Consider the following 20,954-nt stretch of genomic DNA (forward strand, 5'->3'; position numbering starts at 1 on the left):
CAGCAGGTCAGGCAGCATCCAAGGAACAGGAGAATCGACGTCTCGGGCATAAGCCTGAAGAAGGGCTTACGCCCGAAACGTCGATTCTTCTGTTCCTTGGATGCTGCCTGACCTGCTGCGCTTTTCCAGCAACACTTTTTCAGCTCTTGGGAAAGATGTTGAGTACAGGGCAGCCCTTTCCCTATACATAGCGAGAGAAAAGTGGATAACTTATTACTTTTGTACGCCTCCATGTCATATAAAGCAATATGATGGAGGCAGACAAGAATGATCAGCATTGACCTAGTCACCTCATTACCACCTGTCATTGAACTAATTATTGGCAAGTGACTATTAGAAGCTTAAAGGATGAAGAAAGTAGAAAACGCTAAATCATTAAAAATTTAAACAATTAAAAATAAGACTTTTCAAATGATGCTCACTGATTTTCCAGGACTCTGTTTTTTCTCAAATTTGTAGTCCCATTTTGAGGAGCTGATTCAGTTCATGTCTAGTGGTCCTTGTCATATTCTGATCCTGTCCAGACCTGAGGGAACAGTTGATGTCATTCCATTGTGGAGAGAATCTATTGGTCCAAAAGATGTCCAAGTTGCAAAGCAGGAGAGGCCTGAAAGGTAATGGGGCACAGGAACATGTCTCAAAGATTGTTTAATTGACCACTGAGTTTGAACAATGTAGCAGTGAGTAACTTGAATAAATCTATCCAGACGTTCTACCTCTGTGTCTACACAATCTTCTTCTTCATTATGGAGCATTTGTCGTTGGACTTCAGCTTCCCATCCACTGTGCAGCCCAGCAAGGTCTAAGAAGAGGAGAGGAGTGGGCGGCACGATGGCACAGTGGTGAGCACTGCTGCCTCACAGCGCCAGAGACTCGAGTTCAATTCCCTGCCTCAGGCGACTCTCTGTGTGGGGTTTGCACGTTCTCCCCGTGTCTGCGTGGGTTTCCTCCGAGTGCTTCGGTTTCCTCCCACAATCCAAAAATGTGCAGGTTAAGTGAATTGGCCATGCTAAATTCCTCGTAGTGTTAGGTGTAGAGGAATGGGTCTGGATGGGTTGTGCTTCGGCGGGTTGGTGTGGACTTGTTGGGCCGAAGGGCCTGTTTCCACACTGTAAGTAATCTAATCTGTAAGTAATCTAATCTAGAATACATCACAACTGTTAAAGCTAGTCCTCAACATAAGTAGAACAATTCAAAATAAAGGGCAGTAGCATTAATAGAAAATTTAAGTATGTTAATTAACAGCTGCTAAACTGCTTTGAATTATAACACTGACGTGACCTTAGTTGGTTTCTCTGGTCTTTTCTGACTCTCTGTGGATTTTTTTTCCAAAGTCTCCGAGCTCTGTACGGGACTGAACACTTATTCAATGCAGTTCATGGGAGTGATGACACGGACCAGGCCAGCAGGGAGTTGGCCTTCTTCTTTCCCAGCTTTGGAACAACATCTGAAGCTCAGATTCCGACTCAGCAAGAGGAGAGGGTTCAGAAAACACTCGCTCTAATCAGGCCAGATCTCTTAAAGGAGAGAAAAGGTGAGAACCATTTCTCTAGCGTTAAACCACAAATCGCTTTGTGGGTGCTGTGGACCTTGAGCCTCTTACAATATAGGGTGTTCATGGATTGGATGAGGCATCAATAGTGCAGAGTAAATGTAACCTGCTAAAAACATCGAACTTTTCTGTTTCCAAGACAGTTTTACTGTGTACAGCATTTATACTTAGTGAGAACACTGAGGTTTATGATGCCATTCATTAGTACATCATTAGTAATGTCAATAATAGACTTTGATTTTGAAATCTATTCAAACTCTCTGCTGGTTTATATTATCCATGTAGAACTGTCTAATGTTAATCCTTTATCCTCAATGTTAGATGACATCCTACAGAAGATTGCAGAAGCTGGGTTTATGATTGCTCTGCAGAAGAAGGTTGTGCTCACTGAGAAACAAGTTTACGAATTCTACAGTGAGCACACACAGGAGGAATACTTCCCAGCTCTCCTTCAGAACATGACCAGGTACCAATTCCTACTCAGGTATTAACAACCTGTGTGTCGATTTAAAGCCTATAATTGAAGAATTTTCATGCAGAATCTCACAGGGATTATATACATTGGATCCCCAATGGGTATAATTGATGTGGCAGACATCATAAGTAAATTTTGTACCTGCAGGATAGAGGTCTCCTCATTATTGAATAACTTGCAGGAAAGAATTCCAAAGATTAAAAATGCTTATTGGCTAATTGGTAGTCAATTAACTGCCTTTAGCAACCACAATTAGCATCAGTATTGTTAAATTCTAAACCTTTTACAATTTTTACAGTTTTGCCAAATTTCCTCCCTCACTCATCCCTACCATTTAACCCACTTGTGAATGCTTCCATTGCCTAAAAGCTCAACTTGCTAGACACTCTTCTTGCTTCACCTGAATGTGTCCTTATGTCTAAGTAGACTCAACATCAACATTGAACTCGATGTTGAGTCAGTTGGTTCAGAACGAGAGTGGGGTTGAAAAATATAAAGACAAGTGCGTGAAAACCCAAGTCTATGTTTACAAACTGAATGGAGATGTTCTGCAAAGTGGGCCCCCAATCAGTGTTGGATTTACCTTGTGCAGAATGTAATGCGCTGTAATCAGTGAATGTAGTGTGCCAGTTTTTCTGGAGTACCAGTAAATCACTGCTTTGTCTAGAAGGGTAGGGCATTATCTTTGAGGTCTTGACCAGAGTGTTCCACATGGAGTGATCCTTTTGGACTGCTGTTGAAAAGGAAGGTGTGTTCAGTGGAAGTGTAATGCTGAAAATGATAAAAACGGTAAAGGATGATCCATTGAATGCAAAGACTGTTTACTTGTGTAGAAGAAGAGAACAAGAGAAATCTTATCATGGTTCTATTTGAGGGGGGGATCGGTGAAAGTAGATATGTGGAAATGACTAGCACATGATTGAGGACCCAGTCACCAAATGGAGAATGTGTGCGAAGAGTAGGGCTATATCAGAAATAGTGAGGTCATAGAGTGCGTCATTCGGTTGCAAATGAGACAGCAAAACTGGGAAAATAGAGTAGGATTCTTCCAAGAATTCCAGTAGGAGAATGTGAAATTAAGGAAGCTGAAAGAGGGAGTAAATTGATCGTGAATATAGCTAAGAGCCTAGCCCCTGAAATGGTGAGAGAAATGTTGAGGAAGAGAAGGGAAGAGTTGGCAATAGATCTTGTGAAAGGTAGACGAAGTATGGATATTGGAAACAAAGTTGTTAAAATCTTCCAGTTCAGGGAAAGAAACAACATTAATATTGTAATCAGCCAGTGGAAAAAGAGGCAATAAGAGGGGTATGTGTAGGACAAGAACATGAAGCATTTTTATATCCAACAGAAGGGCAATGTTAGTATTACATTGGAAGCTTTATACAAATATGGGTTATTTTAATAATTCAGACTGATGTGTTTAGCACATAATATATGACAGTAAATGCTCCTGAGGTTGGGAGTGCCAAAAGGATACTGTTTTGCTGTTAGAAACAGGGAAAAGGCAGGAAATAGACATGAGGAATGTCAGATCGGTCATGATTCTATTGAATGGTGGAACAGTTCAAAGGGTGGAGTGGATTAATCATTTCTCGTGGTCTTATAGTATGCTTCAGGCATCCCTGGTTACAGTGTATCATAGCTTAAGGGCAATTTAAATGTATTTACTCTCGCCCAAAGGAGCATTGGATTTTTGGGCACCAATCATCTATTTCTAATGTCCCTGCAGCAGATTGTCATGTCTCATGCAAGGAAGTGTTCTCATAAACATCTGTCTCCAGGCTGCCTCTAACCACAACAACAAACAAACAAGTGGTCTCTGAGTTCACCCAGATGAAATATGCAACCATGGACTAATTCAGGAAGATTGTTTTTTTTGACTAATTACTTTTAGCAACATGAATGTTTGCTGTCGACACTGCTTTGTTCGAAGAATTACATGCGTTTCCCCATAATCGCTGGGCAGAATTATAGTACACAGTGTCACACTGGATCTTTCCTTGGTGCCCTACATCATCCCAGCCCCTGTCCTTCCAGAGATGCTTTAGCAGAATTTAAAGCAACCAAGAGAGGAAGTGAGATAATTTGAGGCAGTCTGCAAGGCTGCAAACATTTATAACTCTAAGGTAGTCAATTCAAAGCCTCTTCTGTTGGCTTGATGGCTTTGTATGGGGAATCAGTGCTTTCTTAGTTTGCATTAAAGTAGAGGAACCAAAAGCAGACCAACTTTGGACGTGACGAAGTCGGATGAGGGTAGATTCTACTGAAGTTCCAATAATAGCTCATACCAGCTCTGGGAAGGAGTATGTGTCTAGGATTTGCGGCTGAGATGGGTGCTATCTTCTGTCAGCAGAGCAAACATCCAATTCTTTAGCACCTGAATATTTTCTTTTGATTGTAGGAAATGTGTTTCTTTAAACTATATGTAAACTCTGTGGATAGATAATGAGTGGTCTTCCATCTTGTTTCAATTTCATTCATCTCTCAATTATTTGAGAGGAGCCAACTGATTTGCTTTTTTATCTTGCTCCATAACCTTGAGGTTTGGCACTATGGTAAATCTGTATTTTGTTGTAGCGGACCAGTGTTGGCCTTGGCTCTTGCTAGCACCGACGCAGTTGAACGTTGGAGGAATCTGCTGGGACCAAAGGATGTGAATCAGGCAAAGGAGGAAGACCCTGAAAGGTTTGTCCATTAAATTAACCTGAATCTTAGAAAGTTGAATGCTTTCTACACAATATTCTAATTCAATTTCCTAATGAGAATGAACAGAGTCAATTCTAACAATAACTGAGATCTAGGTGCATGTTATTCAGAAGGAGCCAGGTTTGGATTCATCGCTGACTCTAACTCAAGTTATCCCAGTCAAGGCAATGCTTACAAAGCTTCTTACATTGATTGCAGTGCTTTCTTATACTGGGGATGGAAAGGAAAGAAATATGCTGCGTCTTGTGGTTCTGATGAATGGCTCATGACCCTCGTTCACAAGTGTATGTGCAGGGATGTTGGGTGAGGACTACGTCAGCAGTAACTCAGCCTGGGCAGTAATAGTCAAGAAGCCCGCAAATAGTCAGTCTCAACACACACATGACAAGAGGGCCATGTGACAAGGTGAACGGGGTCCCTGCTCACAGAACTGCTCAGCAGAACGAGTTATTCTTGAATCGGAACATTTCTGACAATGCCAATGTTTGCTGCCTCGAATGTGCTGGGCTATTTCAGAAGGTAGTTATGAACCACCATGCTGTGGGTCAGCATGCTTGTGCACTGTCTAGTGATGAAGTTGGTGGGATCAATGCTACTGATGGCAGTTCTGGCTTTGGCAGTCAACACTCTGATGTAAATGGCATGGCACCACTAGCTTTGGAGATATTGAAGTCTCTGAAGGAGATCAATAATCTGCTAGTTTTAAGGGAACTGGTGGAAACCAGGCTTTTTGTCCTGGCTGTGCAGTTCAACATATCTTACCAAGACCAGTGATAGTGATCCATGTGCCAATTCATTTGCCTTTATTTGCTTCAAGGGTCAAATTCTACTGTGTACCATGTACTATAATGAAGCTAGGAATGGTGCATGGGACCGTGTAAATGAAATTTCACCCTGCATCATATTGTTAACTCCTTGAGGCGGCTTTGTCAAAAAGTATTTCTGTCAGTAAATAAGAATGTAGGAACAGAGGTAAGCCATTCAGTCCCTTGAGCCTGTTCTTCATTCAGTAAGATCATGGCAGATCTGGGGCTTAATTTCGTCCACCTGCCTTTTGGTCCATATCCCACAAGACTTTTGCATAACAAAAAAAACTATCTGAGATTTTAAAATAACAACTGCCATTTGTAGAAGAGAGCTCCGACTTCTCCGACCCTCTATGTGTAGACGTGCTTTGTGACATCTCCCCGAGCAGTCTGGCTCCAATTCTCTGACTATTCTCAAATCTAACATGAAGAGTTGTAAATATTTAATAAGTCTCACATTGTTTCTGCTGAAAGACTTTTCCAAAACATTTCTGAACGTTCCTTGTGAAAATAAAACTGGTATTGTTCTAATTAATGCATTGTTTCACTCCTTTAGCCTCAGAGCACAGTTTTCAATGGAAACTGTTCCAATTAACCAGCTGCATGGTAGTGGAACACCTCAGGAAGCAGAAAAGGAGCTGAAGTTCTTCTTCCTCATGGAGCAGACACTGGCTGTTATCAAACCTGATGCACTGGAGGATCATCGAGGTAACCTGAAGGATAATTGCATTCTAATCCTTTAACAGACCCAATGGCTACAGATCTCTGGGATCAGATAACATCAATGATGAAATTAAAGAGGTGGCATTTATACAGCTCATTTGATGCAATAGGTATCTAAAGTATTTTGAACAGGCAGAACTTTGAGTACAAAATGAAAATCACTGGAGAATGGTCAGCGAGACAGTTTTTGAAGAGAGCTTTGAGGTGAGGGATGAAATGGAGAAAGGTGATGAGATCTGGGAAGACTGCTCCATTCAATAGAGAATGAAGGCTACACCATCATTAGTGGATAGATAGAAGGATGCACAGAGAAGCAGAGGATATGGAGTAGCACAGGAAACTGAAGGAGATTAGAAAGCTGGGATGGAAAACATTGTCGGAGAGAATTGTAAACAAGGATGAGGGTTTTTAGATGAGTGCAATAGAGATGGTCACTGTTTAACTGATAGTTTAGCATTTTGACTTAATCTGATTTCCCTCTGTTGTAATCCAATTACCCAAAAACAGATGAAATACACTCTTCATCTATTAAATCCAACAATTTGTACGTCAAGGAAAGTTCTAAAAGTAACACAGAGTAATATCTACTGGAAAGGGACAAGAAACAATACTCAAGCTTCCTCATCTTTGATATTTTGGCTTCTTGTAACATATAAATATTTACTGCATCATTTCTCTTCTACTCATACTTCTTGCAAGCATTTAGATTAATATAGGATTTACTTTAACTGAACTGCTAAATATTTTGCATTTTGGCAGATGAAATTATACAGAAGATTAAACAAGCAGGCTTCATTATATCACACATGGATGAAAAAACTCTAAGCCGGGAAATGGCAGAAGAGTTCTATAAGGAACACAAGGGTAAACCATTCTTTGACCAACTGGTTGACTATATGTCTGAGTAAGTGTCAATGTTAGGTTAACCTCGATACAGCATCGCTATTTCTGCCTAGTTTTACAGAATTCAAATTATGAATGTTTTGATGGCCTGAATAAAGAGGATGTGTTTCTAATGGCAGAAAAATCAATAACCAGAGGTCACAAATTGAAGGAACTTGGCAAAAACAAACAAATCAGGAGATGACAATTTTGTTCACTAAGTGAGTTGTTATGATGTAGAATACAATGCCTAAAAGGATGTAGAAACATGCTACAAGGGTAACTTTGCAAATGGAATTGAATTAACACTTGAAAATGAAAATGCAAGATGAAAGGACATGATTTATGATAAAGTGAGTTAGAAAACTCGTTCAAAGAGTTGACAGAGGCATAATGTATCAAATGCCTCCTATACTACATGGTTCAATGACTCTGTCCTCATCAGACAGTACCACAGACAAACAAACTGCAGCTGCAGCTAATTTTGGCGTCTGCTAAATGTTACAATGGGTCCAAAGTCCAATCCAGGAATAGAATCCCATGGGCACATTGCAATTATAGAACGTTACGCTGGACTGAGAAAATCATCGAAGCATTTGGTTCCATCCTTGTAGTCAACAGACAAGTCATCCAAAGAAAACTCACATGGAGCCAAGCTCTACAAGTGGTTATCAACAAAGAAATAACAGATAGTTACAGTGAGAAGGTGAAGAAAAATGAAACTACAATTTGATTCAACATTATTTTCTGTTTGTTTCTGTTGATTTTCTTTCTGACCAAATAAGCTATATTCTCTGACACGAAAACATTATGTAAATAGCAGTCAAGGTGGAGACCATTTAGGCCCTGTGGGCTGAGTTGGTGGAGAACTTGAAAAAGCTTTTGCAAATATATTGGTAAACATTCAAAATAATCTTCCAGAGAATATCAGAAGAGCCAAAGAATATTACTGGATGTTCAAAAGGATATTGGTTATTGGTGCTAGAGGATGAGCCTAATTTTGGCTCATGGCTTCCTCTTTCTCCTGAATTGTTCGTATGTTCCTAAGTGACCTTTTTAAAATGTGGTTATTGTGATATGGGCGATGCAGACATTGCAGCATTTACTGAGAATATTAAGAACTGACTGCCCCTGGCATCTGAAATGCTTGGCTAGTGTTGCATAAGGGTCTTGCAAGAGTTAAGATTGAGGAATGCCTTAGGCATTATGCACTGTGAGGATGTCATAGGGACCTGGTGGGAGAATGTTTTCCAATCCTGAAGGAGTGGGACCTGCCAGCTGGGTTTTCCTCATAGTCTCTGTAACAATGGCTACCATATCATCATATTATGTTACATTTATATGGAGTCACAAAGCCATATCTCTATGACTATAAAATATGATGTGTGCATAGTTGCTATCATGCAATAAACACAGTCTTATTTAAGACAAGAGTCTCTTCTCATTGGTGGTTTTCATCTCCCACGCTAGATCAAGTGGGCCCTATAGATCCCAACAGGAAAGAGAAAGACGGCAGCAAATCTACCTGGGAGCTCAGATAACACGATGGGCAATGACATCACCTTACGACCACTGGTACTTGGTATGGCAGATTGCCCAAAAAGGAAGCAGTGTGGGTCTCCATCTGACTTTCCATCGAGTGGGCAAGATCTCCATTGTCTAGATTAAACTCAATCCCAGTGCTCTTGTTGTCACAGAGACAGGCCTCCAACTGGCATTGGATGCCTTTATGTCAATATGCAAATACAAGTTTCACAGGACTGCAATCTCCTTCGCCTTTTATCAGTATGGCAGACAGTGGATTTCTGGCACATAATCAGCATGATTTCCACTCAATATTATTGGAGGCTGACGGGTTTGTGCAGTGAAAAACAAACACTTTCTGCTTATGTCTATTTCTGCTTTGTACCAAGTGCTTTTCTGACAGACAGATGAGTAATGCTATATGATACTGATTCCTACCATTCTCCACTTCGTCCAGAGGTCCCTCGTTGATGATGATTTTGAGTAAGGAGAATGCAGTGGAAGAATGGAGAAATTTAATGGGCCCCACAGATCCTGAGGAAGCCAAACAAACAGCACCAGACTCTCTACGAGCTACGTTTGCAAAGAACATCTTGCAGAATGCCTTGCATGGCAGCTCTGATCGGCTCCAAGCTATGGAAAAGATCCAATTTGTGTTTGGGGACATAAACATTGGAGCAGATGGGGTTGTCCAAGGTAAGAATTAGTGTAGGAAAGGATTGAAATGTGAATCAGTGCCTTGTGGATTTGATTGATACTGTACAATGAGTTCAGGAAGTTTCAAAACACTTTTGTTAAATAAATGCAAATTTAAGAAATTATAGCATAAGAAGTGACAATCTAAGTAGACCATTTGGCCCATCTGAGATCGCTTCACATTAAATAGAACCACTACTGACCTGATTGTGGCTTTAACTCCATTTTCCTTTCACCTGAAGTCCCAGTCCCACCCTGACCCCAGCACATAGCTCTCCATGCTTCATGGGTCAAAAGGCTGTCTAACTCATTCTCCACTGGTCTCTGTGTAAGAGAATTTCAAAAACTAATGGTCTTCTAACAGAGGAAATCTCTGTTCATCTCCATCTTAAAGAGGAGACCCCTTATTATTAAGCTGTGTCCCCTCATTCTAGATTGCACCAAAAAAGAAAAATGATTGTCTTAGCATCTGCCTGGTCAAGGTCCCTCAGAATCTTGTATTTCAGTGGACGTCCTCACATACATCTAGCCTCCAATCAATATAGGCCTAACCTGCTCAACCGTTCCTCAGATGATTATGCTTTATTCCTAGGATTCAGCCCCATGTGCTTTCTCTGAATTAGTTCTTGCACAAGCTTATCTCTCTTTAAAAAGAAAAATTGGTCACCTAATAAATGGTCCAGTTCTTACTTCAAAGTTCTGGCCATTCTATTCATCAAAAGCTTTTCTTGGATTGAAATTATGGTCATTAACCTTCTGAATTCTAGGCAAATATATTATTTTGTACACCCCTCCCTCCAAACTGATCAAGACAAGGAAAACATGATTGATTTCTCTCTGCAGAGATTCACTTTTGGAGAAAAGCTTTTGGTTCTTGAAGGCAAAAAGGATAATCAGAGAAAATCATAGAATCATAGAGTTCAAAAAGGATAAGCTTTGAGAGGTTCAGATGGCTATCAGACTGATGTTCTGGCATTTATAGGTAGGTGTCACCAAACATATGCAATTATCTCTGGGATATTGTTAAACACAGTTTACTCAGGAAGTACATTATCATGAAGTCTTCCATTGAGAAGGGCAACCAGGTTTCATATTAGTTTCACAACAAAGATGTTTCAGAAACACAAGACACAAGCTTAGCAGGCCTCCCTTAACTGAAAATCCAACAACAATCTCCAAGCCAGCAGAACACTGATCAAGCAAAACAGCAAAATAAAAGCTGTTGGGCATTTTCCATGAAGTGAGTGAAAGCAATCAAGACCAGATTACTTGGAATCACCTGCTGGAATCATGTGGTTTCCGAGAAATAACTTTTGAAAAAGATGTTCCAATATATGTTTTTATTGACTTTTAAAATAAAAATAATCCAGGTATCTCCACAATCCTTCACGCTTACATCCCCAGAAATGGTTAATTATGAAGATATTTTGACATCACACGCTACTGTGATTTATTCTTATGATTTTCAGAGATCAGTAGAAACCTCAAGCTGTGTCATTAGCTGATTGTATTCCTTGACTTCTTTTTAATTTTGATGTCTTCCTGCTTTTGCCCATCAACTTAGCTTTCCAACAAAAATAAGTAACCCACATAAAGGAGCCAAGAATTCAAAATCCTGGTATTCTGACAGATCCAGGTTTAGTAGTAATTTATTTGTGATTGCGTCTCCCTCAAACATATCTGCATCAAAAGATTCAGAGGGGAACTGTAAAGATTATTTGCCTTTGCTGAGATGGGTGTATCAGCTTTGGATCACTTGGAAAAAAAATCAATTTATAGTGCAGTGAATACTTATTGTGAATTTTGCATTTATCATGATGATTGATGCAGTACTTTTGAGAACCTGTATTGGTACTTAAAAAGACGAATGATGGTTAGATGTAGAGTCAAACACCTCCTCATGTCTCAACAAGCTACAAATTCCAACCTTAGCACTGTCAATCCACAAATGAGGCATCCATCCATCTCACTGTATATTTTTTTCATTGTTGTTGAATGGTTAACATTAATTTTCAGTTTTGACAAGTAAAAGGCAGTTCTATATTCTAAGCCTATACCCATTAGAAATCAGATTACCCCAAGCTCGATGCACTCAGAACACTTACCATTTTGATTCAGAAATGGGACTAAATATGTAAGGGAGAGGAGGTGCACAAAGCTCATTTTTGACTGTCTTTTCCCCATGAAAGCCAGAGAGCTAACATGGACACTACAGGATAAATATCTCCTTTGTGCTGTGACCATTCTATGATTCTAAGATCTTATTGGTGCTGCCATTTCTCCGATATGCTTGTAGGTATTGAACCAGATTTGGAGAAGGTGATATGTCCGGAATCCAGGGAAGAGTCTGAAGGTATGTCTGAATGATATTGATAAAATAGCTAAACATAACTAAATAATTTAGGTAGGGGGGCACAGATGATGTTTCTGCACTGAACCACAGACCAAAATGAATTGATTTTATATTTCAAGTGAGTAATAAATAAATGATATCTTACACATGCTAATAAACATCGAGAATGTTTGTTGCAGTAGTCAGGAAAGATAGAGCAGAGAGCACAATAATTCCTTTCCACGTCCTCTTACAGCTAACACTGCTACCTCTGCACTGAGTGAAATAGTGGCCAAGGGGGATGGTGAGTGGCCATACAATGCCTCCAGTGCCCTTCAGTGAAAGCTCATACCGACCAGAGCTAAGCAGTCCACCTGCTGGATTTCACAATAAACACCCCTGGCCCCACTACCTTAAAACCTGCCAGCAGAAGTTTGGGGTGGGAGGGATGTAAAATCCAGCCAAGAGAAATCAAAGAAGGCATAGTAACGATGTTACAGCTAATATTCCAGAAGATTCCAGATGTTTCAATGTGACAAAACCCTGTTTATAAAAGTCACTTTAATGCTAATGATGCGTTCCCATGTGACATTATATATCAGGCGTAGAGCATTGGCTGCAAGATCCAGAATCTTGAAGTGCCGGAGTCAATCCTCCAGCATTGCACGCACACGCGCACACACACTCTATCCTCACGCCATCTCTTCCTTCTTTGCCCCATTGCCCCAGCATCCACCGTCATCCTTTCCTTAGAAGCACCCCCAATCCAATCTAAATGTTACTGAGTTTTGTTGCAGATGGAAACCAGATGACAGCATCAGACCATGTTCTCGCATATTTTAGGGCCTTCTCTCTGACTCGCTGATATGGAAATGTCACATTGGCACTGTGTCCCCAGTAATAATAACAAAAAAAACCATGGCGACACTTGGGAATGCTATCATCGCTCGACAGCATTGCATCAACTGAACTCTCCTTGTGTCTGTGATTTTTCTTGTGTCTTGAAGAATATTTTGACAAAGCATCATGTTCAGAATTTTACCATTTAAAATTAGAAAAATACATTCAAGTTAAATGAACTGCATCATAAAGACAATGATTTTGATTCAATTTATACCATAAAGTCTCTCTTCTCTTAATGCTTTTGCTTAATGTAACTGTAATGTCTGCTGTTTTGTTATGCATAAGTTAGATGCAATGAATTATTACTTAATTACCCATGTAACAATCACATTTTTGAGAACATTGCTTTAGGCATAAAATGGTGTCCACTTTTAGATAACTGATTTTTTTTTTCTCTAAGGACTTTTATGGCATGCTTGATTTGGGCTAACACAGAATCCTGAGCATGGATTGGCTTTCTAGATGAGTAGGGTGATTGGCCAGAGTCCACTGACCTGTTGCTATGAGATGAATAACCTCACCCTGGCCAACTCACACTTGCTGCAATCAGACCAATTGCATTGTTTGGTTCTGAGCTCTGTTGTGACCGGATGAGATTAGCATATTGACCAGCTATTGCGTATGCTCAGACAGCACCCACAATGACGATGTGTTAGCGGAACTTCAATTCAAACAACATTGATTTCCTGAACAGCTTCTTCTAGCCTACAGCACCTTTCCTCCTGTAGATTTGTGAAGGAGGTGGAGTGTGGGGAAGGCAGGAAAGGAAAGGGTCAAAGGGCAGCTGGTGGACTGTGATCCCTGAAAAACTATAGTTGTCTTATATATTAACATTTACACCGATATAGGGTAATTGTAATATTGCATTATTGTAATCAGTGTGTGTTATGTTTGTAACAGTATTGGGATATTTATCTCTTTTAAGTGTGACAAAGTATTCAGTGGCTGAGCTCAGTGTGACAAATGAGCCAGCAATGGATATGGCATCTTGTGGAGCTACTCTGTGCACTAAGTCAGTAGAATGTAGGCAGGAACCTGGATCTTTGCTCCCAATGCCATATGCATTCACCTTAGGGGGAGAAAGCATCTTAAATTGCAGGTCTGGATGGGGTGTTTGTGTACCTGGCCTGTGACCTCTAGACATCATTCAGAGGCAGTCATAGGGGTTACCAACCTCCGAAACAGGCTTACTTTGTTTTGTTAGGCCTTCCTCCAAGCAGTGTTATTAAATATTTGCCTCACTAGCCCTCACATTGTTTCATCACCTATTCCACCACCCATATTCCATGCCCATACATGGCGATGCAATCCATTTGGTGATCCAGTTTTGCCTACTGTTAAAAAAAAGAGTCATAACTCACACATTGAGGCCTAAGGCTCTTACTCCAGTCTGTTTTGAACATAGCATTGAGTTCAAATGACCTTGGGGAATTCAGGTTTCCGATGTGTACGTCAAGCCCCGCAACCTTAACAACAAAAGTAAGATCTGTTGGAAATTCAAGGTAGGATTACTCGGCCCGAGTTCCCAGCACAGTTTTGAATAAGCCATGGCATCATCACGACAGTGTGGAAATCAGTCAGTGAGTCTGCAACCCAGCCCCAACATCACTCTTGGAGTGAGCAGCAGCAAAATCTCAATTTCAGAGAGTGCTCGTCAGTTCACAATTGAGGCTGAGCTATCTTGTCTCTGGTGACGAATTTATGAGAGTTGACACTAATGATTGTAATATGTTTTCCCCTTTCTGTCTTCCATTTGCTTTAAAGGTGCAGCGGAGGCTGGCAATGCGGAGAGAACGGACGGGGCTGCAGTCGATAATGAGAGTAGGTGCAGCTATTTGTTTTCATACAAAATGCACTCCTACAGTTTCATTAAATCCCCATCATCTAGAAGCAAGCTTGCACCTTTTTTGGCAAGATTAGTGGGGATCAATAAAGTAAGTGCATCAAGTTCATGTTGCTATAAAATACTGATATGGTACAGCTTCTGGAGGATGAGAAGAATGTTAAAACAGTAACCACTAGCACATATATAGCATCTTCAACATTGTAAACATCCCAAGTTGTTTCATGCATTGTCAAAAATAAAACATGACATCGTCCTACATACTTTGAGGTGATACTAAGTCATTTGACTACAAAAGGTAGGCTTTAATTTGTGCCTTAATGGAGGAAAGTAAGGTCAGAATGAGAACACAGATATCTCAGAATTCTGGGGTTGGAGAAGACTACAGAGATAGGGAGGGACAAGGCCGTGGAGGGACGAGACCATGGAGGGACAAGGCCATGGAGCGATTTGAATGCAAGGATGAGAAGTTTAATATCAATGTGTTACTGCACTGGCAGCAATATATGTCAGTAAGCCCAGAGGTGAGAGATAAACAGGACTTGGTGTGAGCTGGGATACTGGGCAGCAGAGAATTGGATGAGGTGTGAGGAGGGCAGGGTCACCCAGTAGTTCATTGTAACAAAGAGCTGAGATTTGGGGACACTGTATTGATGTGAGAGAGGTGAAATTACCATCCTTAATGGTGGTGCAGATGTGTTTGGGACGGTAAGTCTTTATCTGCTTTTCTTTCTTACAGACACAACCACTGACAACTCGCAGAGCACTGTGAGTGAGAGTTCACACAGTCTATCCAATGAAGCAGCAGAGAAGGTGTACAGTGATGGTAATGTTTCCATTGGACACTCCCTGTATGTGGAGGTGATACTGGGCGGGGGGTGATGGAAGAGCAAATTTTATAGAATCCTGAAATCCCTCCAATTGGATCATTGGGTCCACACTATCTGTCCGAAGAGCATACCCCACCCTGACCCACCCCACTACTCTATTTCTGTAACCCTGACGCCTATCCACCTAGCTGCACATCTTTGACTATAGGAGGAAACCCACACAGACAGGGGGAGAATGTGCAAACTCCACATGGACAGTCGCCCGAGGCTGGAATCAAACCTGGAACCCTTTCCTTCCGGAAATGGCTCAATTTTGATGGAAAGCAATAGGGACTTGGCCAACAGTGAGCATGAAGCATTGTGCCTAATTAATACAGGATTGGGCACATCAACCATGGCTCACCAGTTTTTCCCTGAGCATCTTGCTGAGGGATGGAGGCAGATCAATGGCTCTTTGCCCCATTCCTCTATCTGTATCCCCATTTCATGAAGGTTAGGTGTCTCTTACCATGCCTACTTCAAGCTCTCCCTATCTGTCCTCAATCATACTTTTCATGGCCAGGGGAAATTTGTGACTCAATCAATACTCCAGTGAAAGTAAGGAAGTTGAGTATGCTCATGGTGTTGCAGTCGAATGTATTAAGGGATATTTGGACATGCTCAGAAAGGATGGAGAGGATTGTGCTTTGAGCAGCACATTATGAGGTGGAATACAGGGGTTTTAGATCTTGCTCTGTCCACATGAAGTGTGTCAGCCTGTATGGGAACCTAGAACTGTTTGAGTGTTCTTTTACCCATCCACTCCATCACTGTTTTTGAAGGCAGCCATCTCCAATGGTTGACATTAGGCCTTCCCATGTGTCACATGTAGGAGTGGTCCCACCTTGTATCACTTTGAGAGCCACTGTGGTCACTGTGGGTGAAAAGGGTCTGGTATCCATGCGGATTACCATGACAAAGATGTTTACTTCGAACCAAAAATGTCCTTCAGTGTCTTTTAACCTCCACTGTAATGGATGGCAAAACTGACTGGAGGAAATGTCTCCAATTTCATTTCAAAGATAGACATTGGTGAGTTGGAGGACACCCAGAGAAGCCAGCATGTTTATATCCTCACCAAATGTAGGACAACTCTCAGTAAAGACAATGATGACATGGGGTATTGTAGTAAGTCACAGGATTGTGATTAAAGATTACTGCCCAGGAAAGGTTCCTTGCTGTTATGTCCCAACCTATCACAAGATTGTCAGCAGGATTCATAGGTGCAAGGTGTCATCCGAGAATCATCAATTACGTGTGTGTCTTCCCCCATAGTCCTCGTGAGAATGAAAGGCAGGAAACAAAGGATTTGTGTAAGTTACCAGACACCCAAAACATATTCTCATAGGGCTGCTTGTCCTCCATCTAGGATTGAGGAAGCATTGCAAGTCCTCAACCACAGTATTTCTGTTGTCTCAGCTTGACCCTTGGTTATAAGCTATCACCCCACGTGAAGCAAGACACTGAAAAGACGGCTCGTGTAAACTCCCCACAGAAACGAGAATGTTTGGGCTCTGTAATGCCTCTGGCGAATAAAGTTCTTGGGAACCTTCATCTCCAGCCTTCTCTTGAAAGACTGAACACCGTCTTAACCCACTTGTTGAAGTTTAGCTTGCAAGTTAAACCAGAGAAATGCCAACTTTTCTGGACTGACATTTGGTACCTTAGTCCAAGGGAGGCATTCCTGTCAATGCTGAAAAAAGTCTGAATGGTCCAGATGTGGCCCTGTCAGGTGTGATGGAGAGGGAACTGGGTGAGTTCCCAGCCTGAGCTGGATATCATAAATAGCTTCTGAAAAGTTATGCACAGTTCATCCCCCACTTCATAACATGCTGAGGAAGTCAAAGAATGCTGAAAGAGTTGGCAGGAAAGTATGTCCAGGGACGCCAGCATCTGAAGACTCTGAAGCAGAATCTCTTCCGATCGCCTGTCCTCAGCCACCCAAATTTTCCTCTCCCTTTCAGACTTGAAACTGATGCCAGTTTTTACTTGGCCAAGCAGTGGTGCTGTCGCAGGTTCAAGGGCAGAAAAGTGGTTACTGCACATGCCACGTGGAGTGTCAAGCTGAAAGAGAGGAATTTGAAGAGATACTCCAGTATGAATTTGGAATTGATAGCTTTGAGGTGAACCATGTCTAAGAAGGTTAGACACATACTGATTTGCTGCAGTGCTTGGAGTGTTTAACAAACCACAGCCCAATGAACTGCTTTCGAATGCCTGCCAAGTCAAAGGCAGAATTCCAACACTGGTTCCCTCTGATATTTGGACTAAGATTCAGTGGATTGTCACGAACGTGCTTTAAGAGTGAAAACCAAACCGCTTTCAGACAGGTTAGAGTCAGGCTCAGTTTCACTTTTGCTATCAATCTCGAAAGCGGAGCTTGTACAGTTTCAGCGCTACTCAACAGAAGGCCCAACATCCACTCACCCAGTGTCAGTGATGAACGAATCCAAACAGGCACAAAAATTGTTGAGGTGCTGGGAGAAGAGCAGGGAGGAGGATGGAGTGTTTGATTAGCTGTCTCATGGACAGCAGGGTTAAGCAACACATCCTTCCCTGCAGCCTCAAGTGTAGTAGCAGTTCATGATTAAGCAGGACATCAAGAGACAGAAAAGGAGTACACATTGAACAGTGAGTGGTGTTACTTGCCTGGGATATCTGCTGACATAGATGATGACCGTCACAATTCTGAAATGACTTGGAGATGCCAGTGTTGAACTGGGGTGTACAAAGTTAAAAATCACACAATACCAGGTTATAGTCCAACAGGTTTAATTGGAAGCACACTAGCTTTCGGAGCGACGCTCCTTCATCAGGTGATTGTAATCCCCTGATGAAGGAGCGTCGCTCCGAAAGCTAGTGTGCTTCCAATTAAACCTGCTGGACTATGACCTGGTGTTGTGTGATTTCAACAATTCTGAAAGGTTAACATTGGCCAAAACAGGGAAATGACTTTGCCACAGCATGGGATCCATGGTCACCATGGAAACCTGAGAGATCCTTGCAATAGATTTTACAGTCCTTGACCCCAGGAGCAACTTGACTCAGAATATCCTCATTCTAGCAGATGTCTTCACCAATTTTGTACCACTCACTCCCACCTGTGACTGTAGCTAATATGCAAGGGTACGATCAGTTTGTCCATTTCTATGTTCCATGTCTGATTCACAATCATCAGGGGAGCAACTTTGATGACAAGATCTTACAAGAGCTTTGCAAGCTGTATAAAATTGACACAAACCACATCACCCACTATCATCCAGAGGGTAATGGACAATATTAAAGGCTCAACCGTACTCTGCAGGAGTATCAGTGCACCTTGCTTCTTTACAATAAACAGAAGGAGTCTGCATATCTTCTGGAGTTGGGTTATGCTTCTAATAGCATCCTTCACTCAACCATAAAATATTCTGCACACCATTGCTTCTTTGGATGAGACCCAATCCTTCCCAGGCACCATTGTTTTGGGTTCATAACACTTTCTGGTGGAGATGTCAGGTCAGTGAGTAGATAGGAGAAAGTGAAGACTGCAGATGCTGGAGATCAGAGCTTAAAAATGTATTGCTGAAGAAGTGCAGCAGGTCAGGCAGCATCAATAGAGCAGGAGAATCGACGTTTCGGGCATAAGATAGCCAAATATGAGACAAGGCTATGCCAGGCATTTGGGGTGGTGTCCAAAAGAAGCAAGGCTGAAACACTGAGAAGAGAAAAACATTGCACAAACACATGGCTTCCAATCAGCACAAGTGTATTCCTCTAAAATTATTTTTGAATCAGCAATGATATATAGAGGAGAGTTTCTTGAGGCTAAAAGTCTGCTGGATGATGTGGACACACGCAACTGACTCAGAGGTATTGTGCAACTTGGTGCTAGTGCATAATGGCTGGAGTCAGTGACAGTGCCAGTGCAGGTAACAGGCCTTCTCAAGCAAATGCTGAATATTACCCCAACCCTTACCATTTGCTCAGTCTGGTGAAGTAAGGCAAGGGTGCTGCAACTAATTTGTACTCAAATATTTTAGGCATCGTGGATTAATAACTGATTAGTAAATTATTGCTGTGTGCTAGTGTAGTTTTTGGAATGGAAATGTGTTGCTGGAGAAGCGCAGCAGGTCAGGCAGCATCTAGGGAACAGGAGAATCGACGTTTCGGGCATTAGCCCTTCTTCAGTTTTTGGAATGGCAACTCTCAATCAGGGAAGTGCGTAACAGAGCTTTCAACGACAGATGACAAGAGGTGAGGAAGATCGCCGAGCAGGGGAGCTTGAGCAGTTTTAGCAGATCCCTTCCTGAAGGCAAGAATGGCAGTGTCAGAAGGAGGCCTCATGGGGAGAGGGAGAGACAAACAAAGGATTTCCTCAATTAAGTATGTTCTACAGACTTAATTCCATGTAAGTTTACTGTTTCTCTACTTAAATTTGATTCCCCTTCTTTGTTTGTAAATATCTGATGCCAGTAAAATAAAGAATGCTGCTTCATGAGCTTTAGGCCATCTGTGTGCCTTAAATTTCACATTAAACTAGTTCAACTTAAAAACCCAAGCTTCTGTTTGGAAGTTTTACAACTAAAAACAAAAATTGTCCATATCACATGTGTGGCTTTAAAGAGGTTAATTTGTCCTGTATATATTTTTTTGAAGAGAGTTGTTTAAGATGGAGGTAATGAGCATCAGGGATAATATAGACATCTTGGGAGCCTAGGCTTTTGTTTCACAGCCTGAATGGGTGTGGCCAGCTCTCACAGATCAGGATTTCAGGGTTGTAGTTTTTCAGTAACATCAGAAGCTATTGGGGTCTCAACAGAGTTAGAACTTCAATGAATGGCTCCTGGCTTGCTCCTGTCTTGAGGTTTTTTTTCCCTCCTTGATTAGAAAACTACATGTAAGAATCTGTGTCTGAATTTTCTATTTTTGCTCAGGGGTGTGTTTGCGGGATATTATGATATTGGAACAATTAATTAGATTAGATTTTCTACAGTGTGGAAGCAGGCCCTTTGGCCCAACAAGTCCACAATGCCCCTCCGAAGAGAAACCCATCCAAACCCATTCCCCTACCCTACATTTACCCCTGACTAATGCACCTAACACTGTGGGCAATTTAGCATGGCCAATTCACCTGACCTGCACATCTTTGGATTGTGGAAGGAAACCGGAGCACCCGGAGGAAACCCACGCAGACACGGGAAGAATGTGCAAACTCCACACAGACAGGTGGGAATCGAACCCAGGACCTTGGTGCTGTGAGGCAGCAGTTGCTAACTGCTGAACCACCGTTCCGCCCATAGTTCCTGTATATATTATTCTGTTAACATTACATACTGTGATATCATGTCACTATCTTAAAGGAACAAGTTTGCCTGGGCTGGAATCCATGGCATATTATAACACACCTGGTTCACTCATGTCCTTTAGGAAAGCAAGTCTACAACTGTTGCCAGATTCGCAGACCCACCTCAATGTGTTTGACTTTTGATTGTCCTCTGAAGTAGCCTAGCAAGCCACCTAGTTCTTTCAAACAACTGCAGAAATGTTGAACGAGACATACTGCAGTATTCCAAGAAGGTAGCTCACATCCATTTTCTCAATAACAATCAGGTGGGTCAATAAATACAGGTCACGCCAGCAACATCAATGTCCATTGGGGCA

The 20,954-nt window shown here is 41.6% G+C and overlaps 1 protein-coding gene across 8 annotated transcripts in view; it reads left to right on the forward strand.

Moving 5' to 3' along the window:
* The window catches only part of nme9 (NME/NM23 family member 9), a 65,681-nt gene that overhangs the window by 42,325 nt on the left and 2,402 nt on the right, over nucleotides 1–20,954 (forward strand). For 6 of the 8 annotated variants that reach the window (XM_043693083.1, XM_043693087.1, XM_043693091.1 and 3 more), the window contains 10 exons: nucleotides 460–614; nucleotides 1,335–1,534; nucleotides 1,874–2,018; nucleotides 4,605–4,712; nucleotides 6,096–6,247; nucleotides 7,022–7,166; nucleotides 9,126–9,364; nucleotides 11,661–11,717; nucleotides 14,364–14,420; nucleotides 15,182–15,268. In XM_043693083.1, the coding sequence (XP_043549018.1) occupies nucleotides 460–614; nucleotides 1,335–1,534; nucleotides 1,874–2,018; nucleotides 4,605–4,712; nucleotides 6,096–6,247; nucleotides 7,022–7,166; nucleotides 9,126–9,364; nucleotides 11,661–11,717; nucleotides 14,364–14,420; nucleotides 15,182–15,268 (1,345 nt within the window). Of the gene's footprint in view, nucleotides 1–459; nucleotides 615–1,334; nucleotides 1,535–1,873; nucleotides 2,019–4,604; nucleotides 4,713–6,095; nucleotides 6,248–7,021; nucleotides 7,167–9,125; nucleotides 9,365–11,660; nucleotides 11,718–14,363; nucleotides 14,421–15,181; nucleotides 15,269–16,680; nucleotides 16,798–20,954 lie in introns of those variants that run through there. The other 2 variants (XM_043693089.1, XM_043693090.1) reach the window with 2 other exon arrangements.

This window comes from Chiloscyllium plagiosum, chromosome 7 (assembly GCF_004010195.1).
Source record: "Chiloscyllium plagiosum isolate BGI_BamShark_2017 chromosome 7, ASM401019v2, whole genome shotgun sequence".
Taxonomy (NCBI): domain Eukaryota; kingdom Metazoa; phylum Chordata; class Chondrichthyes; order Orectolobiformes; family Hemiscylliidae; genus Chiloscyllium; species Chiloscyllium plagiosum.